The 9,046-nt window shown below is 41.1% G+C and overlaps 1 protein-coding gene across 1 annotated transcript in view; it reads right to left on the bottom strand.

Annotated features, from left to right (window-relative positions):
- Window positions 1–504: 504 nt before the first annotated feature.
- mettl26 (methyltransferase like 26) overlaps window positions 505–9,046 on the bottom strand; it is a 32,209-nt gene continuing 23,667 nt past the window's right edge. The window contains exon 6 of the mRNA XM_072559467.1: window positions 505–3,225. Coding sequence (XP_072415568.1) covers window positions 3,169–3,225 — 57 coding nt within the window. The 3' untranslated portion in view covers window positions 505–3,168. The remainder of the gene's footprint in view (window positions 3,226–9,046) is intronic.

Here is a 9,046-nt window from a genome sequence, read left to right as displayed (position 1 = left end):
ACAGGAAATGTCAATGTTGTTTGTGAATTCTGTATAAATAAGGGTTGTCTCGAAGTTTGTAGCAATGTTGGAATGGGAACAAAATAATATCAAGACAATCCAAGCATCATCCTCATAAATAGAGACTTTAAATGTTAAAATGCCATTTTATGATGATAAAATAATTTGCGACAATATGTAATTTCACTGAATAAAAATAAACATTCACAGCTAAATGAATCAAAGGGGGGAAATAAGTGGGAACAGGATGCTGAGTTGGATGATCAGTCAAAATCATACTGCTTGGGTCAAGTAGGCAGAAATGGCTAAATGGCCTAATACTGATGTTATTTTCTACATTTTTACTCAAACAGGTAGGGTCATTATTGTGCAAAAAACAGAATCTGTTACTGTAGCATCCTCTCGTTATTGTACCTAAAATACCACCGGACATTACATGCTCAAAGCCGAGAGTGTCACTCAAACGTATAAACATCTGACTCAAAAGAAGAAAATAACCAGCAGTCAGCAAAGTGATTTTTAATCCAGACACCATCAGAAACTGAGACATGAATCAAACTAGCAAGGACACAACTTGCAATCCTTTTTTAAAAACTTGATTTTGTAGTTGCATTATCATCTTGCAGAAGCACACCACTGTAACATTACATTAGTATTAAACCAATAGCAGTCTTCACACTGGAATAATTTTGAAACAATGTACACATTGCAAATTGTGTAAAAAATGTTTGGTCCAATTATTTTCGTGTTCTGTAGAATTGGTTTTTGTCTAGATTCTTCAGATGGAGGTGACATTGGCTATTCTGACATGTAGTAGCCATCCCTTCTGCAGCCTTTGTGACAGAGGAGGTATCCCAGACTGCTGTCAGGCTAGAGCTTTTAGAATAGAGCCATGCTGAACAACAACAAAGAAATGGTAACACATATTCAGATCACAAAGTAGTGTGATCTGAGAGGAACCTTGGAATAGTGTATCTATTGCTCTTAGCCTTAAAAGTGGTAGGTACCATGGGTTTGAGAGCTGCTGTCGAAGGATCCTTGGTGAGTTGTCACAACACATGCAATGACTCCTGCAAGCACAGTATAAACAGTGGTGTAAGAACAGAAACATATTTAAAATACTCAGCAGGTCCAAGTGGAAAGAAACAAAGTTCACATTTTAGCTCTTATCAGTTTTAAAAGCTTTCACCTTTTATCAGTTCTGATGAAGAGCCATCATCAATCTGAAACATCAACTCTGTTTCTTCCCAAAGCTACCTCCTGACCTGCAGAGTATTTCCAACATTTTCTGTTTCTATTTCAGTTTCCAGCACGTGCAGTATTTTGGTATAAATTATGGAACATGCATTGTTGTTGCTGCTATATGCATTTCAACAAGTACTCAATCACATTCAGGAGCTGAGTCTTTTAGGTGCTGAAGCGGCTTAGGGAATCAGCAGCTGAATCACTTACTGCAGAAGAGCTGGGTGGTCAAGAGATGGAAGTACACAGTCCAGTCAAATTGGATCAGGGATTTGCTCCTTTCACACCTCCAGTGATGTTGCTGATGAAGACCCAAACATGTGAATGCTTTAATTTGTCAAGGAAAAGTTTTTGCCCTCAGAAAGTCATTGTGCAATATAATTGCCAGGAAAACATTACTTGTCTCTTATCAGCTTTTGGTGTTCTGGAACTTGCTGCCACTCACAGACCTCAGAGGTTCCACGCAGTTGAAAACATTAGCCAATCAGCAGTGTTCCCACTAAAGTTTGGAGATTGTGGAAGATACTCTACATGGGCAAGGTTTGTTTCATTATTTCAGGAATCAAGAATGGAGTTGAAGAACACAACCATTAACAAACAGCTCTACTTCTGACAATGGAAGGAAGGTTGTGGGTGAATTAGCTCATGGTAATTGGGCCTAGGATGCAAAAGAGACATTTTAACTGCCAGGTTTGTTTAGATTTAACTGTCAATTGGTGCCTTTTCTATGGCAGCACCCCTACAGTTTGTTTCCCCTAATTAGTATTCTTACAAATTGTCCTGACGAGTGCAAGATGAAAAATTTCAACAAAATACATTTTTTCCAGCAATTTTGTACTAATAAATACGTATCCACTAGAAATCTACAGATAACAGGCCACAATAAAATAAGGCTAGAGCACTGAGGTCCCAGAGCAACAATACCCTCTGGCTCTCTCCCATTCTGTCGCTGTAAAGCCACAGATGTGAGGGCAGGGAACAGTAGGCTGTTGCAGGTTTCTTTTTTAGATGGAATATACATATATCAGAAACTTGGTCACAGTACAATACCGATCAAAGGCAATATATTTTACATATATCAGAAACTTGGTCACAGTACAATACCAATCAAAGGCAATATATTTTATATATATCAGAAACTAGGTCATCGTACAATATCGAACAAAGGTGATGTATTTTACACATATCAGAATCTTGGTCACAGTACAATACTGATCAAAGGCACTCAATTACATGAAAGATGGTTTGTTTTCCTTCAAGAATTACATCAACACATACAATTCTGGATTCATTGAATTACAGGCTGTTTCAGTGCAAGCCACATCAAATGCAGATACTGAGCATATTCCAAAGTAACAACAAACATACACTATGTGAACAGATAGGAATTCCTCTTTTATAAAGTTACTGTTATCAACCAGAAATTGGTAGAACCGTTGGACACAATAGCAAGGTCTCAATTTACAGCTTTAGACTCGGAAACCGGGAAGGAAGCTGGTAACTTCCTCCCACCTCATGCTTTGTATGATCAGAAAAACCATCAAGGACAGAGTGTGACATACAGCCTGCTTGTAATAACATGGGTGAGGCACAGGGTGTGGGGGAGCAAGTCTGCTCCTCAAACATACATACCCTTTTTTACAATTAAAAAGACAATTTAATTCAGAGCTATTCAAAATAATTCATTCTAACGGGTCTGTATATTTTCAAGCATAAATGAAAAATTTAATTCTATCATTTTCAATTCTTGGAAAACGAATCAGTCAGTCACTGTATTAATCTTAATCAAAGTCAGCTATTTGGTTTAGTTGAACTAGTTAAAAGAGGTTTAACAGCACTTCCATATCATGACAGATTGGTACAATAATTCAGAATTAAACATTGCATCGCTTCCCTAAGTCCTAAAAGTGCAGGTGAGAATGACTGCTATACAGTCGACCATTTCTGGAAGATCACGCATTTATTATTGGCTGGCATGTCAACCTGAAAAACAAACCACAAGACCATGAACACACTAAGGCTGCTGACTGGCCCCTGCTGGCTATACAGTAGTATTACCACAAAAATAAACAAGCAGTTTCCCTTCCAAATTAAAATGTACTTTCCAGTTTGACTAAATGTTTTCAACTCATTTCGTTTCCAATCCTGTCACGACTTAACTCTTCAAAATATAAAACGGTACAGTTGTGAAATATAAATCAACAAACACAATCCAGTAAAGGAAGCCATCTATTTTCCCTCTTGAAATTTTATCCCATGAACTGCTGTTGGCAAAAATTTACAATCTCTTCTTTATTAAATAAAAAACAAATTGTAAAAAGACAGTGCTGATTTACTTACAATTTGGTGAGTTCCACAATGAATTTTGAAAGATTCTGGATTCTAAGTATTTTTTGCATTTACGTTAACAAAGAAAATGTTACTGTCTAGACAGTGTAAGTGTTGGGAATTGGGTTATTGACATTTTCCATACTTTTCAATTGGTAAGTGAGAGTTTAAGAGGATCCTGATACTGATTATGAAGCCATAATGCTGCTTTCTTTTCCTATTACCATAGAGAGAGAAAATCCTAATATATTCCTACATAACTATCGAGGAGGAATATCAGTGATATGCTTAGCATTTTACTGCATTTGTGTTAACAAACACATAAATAAAGTACAGCTGGACATACTCGGCTCAGGCTACCTTAAACAGGACCAGTACTTACATCACAATCAGGCCCTCTAGTCCAATCTGTCCTTGTAGTATTTATGTTCCTCCTCCGACCTTGCTTTATCTAACCCTAACATCTCCATTTCATTCTCATTACTTTTTATCTTGTTCCTCCTTCGTTGTATCCATGCCTCAATATGTCTTTGCTAGCAAGTTTCATTCTAGCCCCATTCTGGGTAAAGAAGCATCCTCCTGAATCCCCTATTGGGTTTATCAGTGACTATCCTGTATGTAAGCTCCCCACTTGTAGATTCAGGTTAAGGATCAACTTGTTCCTCCTTCCAAAATGAGTTTATGATTAGATTCTCTACAGTACAGAAACAGGCCCTTCGGCCCAACAAGTTCACACCAACCCTCTGAAGAGTAACCCTCCCAGACCCATTCCCCACATTTACCTCTGACTAATGCACCTAACACTAGGGGCAATTTACCATGGCCAATTCACCTGACCTGCACATCTTTGGATTAGATTAGATTAGATTACTTAGTGTGGAAACAGGCCCTTTGTCCCAACAAGTCCACACCGCCCCGCCGAAGCGCAACCCACCCATACCCCTACATCTACCCTTTACCTAACACTACGGGCAATTTAGCATGGCCAATTCACCTGACCTGCACATCTTTGGAGTGTGGGAGGAAACCGGAGCACCCGGAGGAAACCCACGCAGACACGGGGAGAATGTGCAAACTCCACACAGAGAGTCGCCTGAGGCGGGAATTGAACACAGGTCTCTGGCGCTGTGAGGCAGCAGTGCTAACCACTGTGCCACCGTGGGAGGAAACTGGAGCACCCGGAGGAAACTCATACAGACGTGGGGAGAATGTGCAAACTACACACAGACAGTTGCCTGAGGCTGGAATCAAATCCAGGTCCCTGGTGCTGCGTGGCAGCAGTGCTAACCACTGAGCCACCGTGCTGCCCCTTAGCAGAAGAGATTTTTGGCCAAGAGAAGAAAATGAATTGGATACTCTACCATCACTATTGATACCTCCAGGCTACAGTACGCATATTAAGGTCTGCAGTTCTATCTTCCACTCGTGACCTGGACTCCCCGGAGCTGGATCAAGTCAGTGCCACCACCGAGGGGAATTCAAACCCAGGGGAACCAGCCTTCACACAAAGAACTCAAGAGGAAGTTTTGGATTTCCCCAATGGAGCTGCATCATTTGGACAGTCTATTCGCTCAGCTTTTCACATATCTAAGTGGGGAGTTACCAACTAAGCACTAAAGGTCAGAATCCACAGGAGCCAACTTAAAACTGAATTCCACATTGGAACTTTTGAGGACAGCAATATTTAACTCCTCTGAATAAGCCTTGAAACAGGGATCATGAAAGAGCAAGAGTATTAATAGCTCAAGGGTCTCACACCTGCTCGTTCTGCTATTGGACAATAATTTACCAAATTTAAAACAATAATTACCAGTCTCAGCAATTGCCCTTGCTGCCCATTTAAAAAAAAGTTAGAATTGAAAACAGCAGAAAACACTGAGCCTTTTAATTGCCGAGATATCTACCTAGATATCAAAGTTGAGGTGGGAGCTAACTAACCAACTGAGACATCTGGTAATTCGTTTTCACAGAACTAGAAAATCTTAGTTAAGGGAGGAATGATAGGTTTCCAAGAAATTTATGTTGTCTGACAAAGCCAAGAGTAAAAACCTAAGGTGACAATCATGGTGGTGTCTACACACTGAAGGTCTATGAAGAAACATACCGCCCCATACAGTCATGATGCACCACATACACCACTCATTCATTTCCAACGCTGCCATTCACCTCTTTTCAGGTGAAGAAAATCTTGAAGATTTTTAATAAAAACAAAATACATTATTAAATTAGTTTAGGTTCAGCTTTTAAAGCAACATAAAATTAACATCATTCTGAAGGGACATCCAAGGTAGTTCTGGGGTGGTCCTTTTTTAAAATTCATTCACAGGACGAGAGCATTGTTGGCCAAGCCAGCCATCCCTAACTGCCCAGAAGGCATTTAAGTCAATCACATTGCCGTGGGTCTGGGGTCACATGTGGCCCAGAACAGGTAAGTATGGCAGATTTCTTCCCTAAAGGTTATGAGTAAACCAGGTGGGTTTTCCCCCAACAATCAGCAATGGATTCATGGTCAAAATTACACCATCGGCCATGACAGGATTCAAACCCAAGTTGCCAGAACATTACTCGGGTCTCTGGATGAACAGTCTAGCAATGATACCACAAGGTCATTGCTTCTGCGTGATCTAATCCTTCGCTTTACTAAATGTTGCAATTTTTCCATCTACCTGCTTCCTAAATTAGTGCACATTAATTATGGTCTGTAGAACAGTTGTTACTACCAGCTGTCAAGCAAGTGCTGCTTCAACACCTTGCCCCTTCTTCACTCTTATTAGTTGATGCAAGGAAGATACTACCTAAAGACTGAAAAGTAGACAGTGTTTCTTTCCTCAATCTAAGTTGACATCTTTCGATAAACTCCAAGTAATTTTGAGTTATGGAATCCCTAGTGTGGACGCAGGCCATTCAGCCCATCGACCCTTCGAAGAGTATCTCACCCAGACCCACCCCTATAGCCCTGCATTTCCCATGGTTGACCCACCTAGCTTGCACATCCTGGGACACTATGGACAAGTTAGCATGGCCGATCCACCTAACCGGTGCACCTTTGGATTATGGGAGGAAACTGGAACACACCGAGGAAACCCATGCAGACAGTTGCGAGAGGCTGGATTTGAACCTGGGTCCTTAGCATCAAGAGGCAGCAGTGCTGACCACTAAGCCACCATACTGCCCCAGTCAAATTTAATTTTAAAAGAAACATTGAGTGAAACAGGTAGCTGAAGACAACAGAAGTGGAAAAGGGAGAAGGAACCTTTCAACTCAAGCTGCCTGACCATAGGAGCAAAGCAGCAGATTAAAAGGGGTAGACCACAGAAAAATGCATTAGTTACAACTTCCTTAAAATAACAAAACACACACAGGAATGTATCAAACAAATTTGGTCGGGATTCACAATGAGAACATATGAGGACAGGTGAGTTAAGCTTGACCAAAGAGGTAGGTTTTAAGGAGTGTATTAATTTTTGGTAGACAGAGAGGCTTGAGGGGACTTGTGAGGGATTTCAGTTTGTAAAGCCCAGACAGCTGTAGGCATAGCCACCAGTAATGGAGCAAAAAGAAACTGGGATTGCACAAACATCTAGAATTTGAGGAGCAAAGAGATCTCTGATGGAAAGGATTAAAGAGATAGGGGATGTTGAATTAGGAACGTCACGAAAGTTAGTATTTGCTCTAACATCAAGGTTTTGCCAGACTTGAACGAATGGGTGGGGCGTGGAGAAGACAAATTATGCTTGAGGATCTGGAAGTCGGCAGTCTCAGGAACGGCAATTGTATCGGATCAGAAGTTCAGCTCAAAGAGAATGCCAAAATTGTGAGGAGTTGAGTTCAGTCTCAGACAGCAGCCAGATGATGTCGATATCTCAGGACTGGTTTTTACGGGGAGTAACAGGAAGACAATCTCCAAGGTATTCCCAATAGAAAATTCCACTTAAGAAATATGTAATCAAGACCAGCAACCCTGTCACCCTTGTGGTCTCTCATATATACACAATATTAAAATTTCTCATTGTCATTTTGAAATCTCTCCATGGCTTTGCTTCTGCCTATCTTTGTAGAATCATAGAATCCCTACGGTGTGGAAGCAGGCCATTCAGCCCATCGAGTCCACACCATCCAGAATCCCACCCAGACCCACTCCCTATCCTATCCCTCCATGGACAATCCGCCTCACTTCACATCTTTGGACTGTGGGAGGAAACCGGAGCACCCGGTGGAAACCCACGCAGACACAGGGAATGTGCAAACTTCACAAAGACAGTCGCCTGAAGCTGGAATCAAACCCGGGTCCCTGGTGCTGTGAGGCAGCAGTGCTAACCACTGAGCCACCGTGCAATCTTCAGCTCCATAACCTTCCAAAATACCTGCACTTTAGTAGTGGCAATCGGACCTCAGGTGATACCATCTGTAAAGCCCTCAATCCTGCTTTCCTCCTTTCAAACGCTCCTCAAAACCTACCTCATTGACCAAGCTTTGGTCATCTTCCCAACATATGCTTTATAGATTTAGTCTCATATTTGATTCCATATTGTTCCTACGAAATGCTTTGGGAACTTTCATTATCTCAGGAGAACTATACAAGATGTTGTTGCTCAGCCAAGATGAGCGATTGATGAGACAGTTCACAGGTGAAGAGGTGCAGGAGTGATAGGAGGTGGCAGGTGGTTAGTAGGGTAACCAAAAAGTTGAAGAATGTACTGAGAGGCAAGGGAGATGTTTGGAGGATAGTAAGGGAATGGCGACATTGGGTGTCACAATTACTTTGCAAACCCTACTAGTTGCCGACTTCTTTCTTTGGCTAATTATCATTCAACACCACCAACTAAAAAGGAGGAAAGAGAAGGGAACAGAAGGGAAAAAAAATAGACAGAATCAGAACAGGAGACACAGAGAATGAAAGGTAAACGAGAGACTATAACCCTCTTCCTGGGCATTGAGGATGACTTGCTTTTATTCCAATTCAATGGATTCTGAGAATCTGCAGGTTCTACAAATCATGAGGGGTGTAGAAAGGGTTAATGGCGGGTGTCTTTTCCCTAGGACAAGGGATTTTAAGAGTAGGGGGCACATTTTTAAGGTGAGAAAGAGATTTTAAGAAGACATGAGTGGCAAATGTTTTTTACATAGAGGGTGGTTCATGTGTGGAATGAACTTCCTGAGGAAGTGATGGATGTGGGTACAATTACAGCATTTAAAAGACATTGGGATGATGACATGAACAGGAACGGTTTGGAGGGAATGGGCCAGGTGCAGGCAGATGGGACCTGTTTTGCTTAGTTTAGCATGCTATATTGGACCAAAGGGTTTGTTTCCGTGTTGAATGATAATGTGGGACAGGTGTATCAGGAGATGGTTTGCTTGGATCACTAAGAGCTCCTTCCAACACCTCAACTTCACATGGCTTCACAGCAAGCAATGAAACAGTAAACCAACTTGTGTGTAACAAGCATTTGCTCAAAGTAAATGTAGATACATT

This window comes from Chiloscyllium punctatum, chromosome 40, assembly GCF_047496795.1.
Source record: "Chiloscyllium punctatum isolate Juve2018m chromosome 40, sChiPun1.3, whole genome shotgun sequence".
Classification (NCBI taxonomy): Eukaryota; Metazoa; Chordata; class Chondrichthyes; order Orectolobiformes; family Hemiscylliidae; genus Chiloscyllium; species Chiloscyllium punctatum.
The sequence above is the reverse complement of the archived record's forward strand: the minus strand, read 5'-3'. Positions and strand labels throughout refer to the sequence as shown.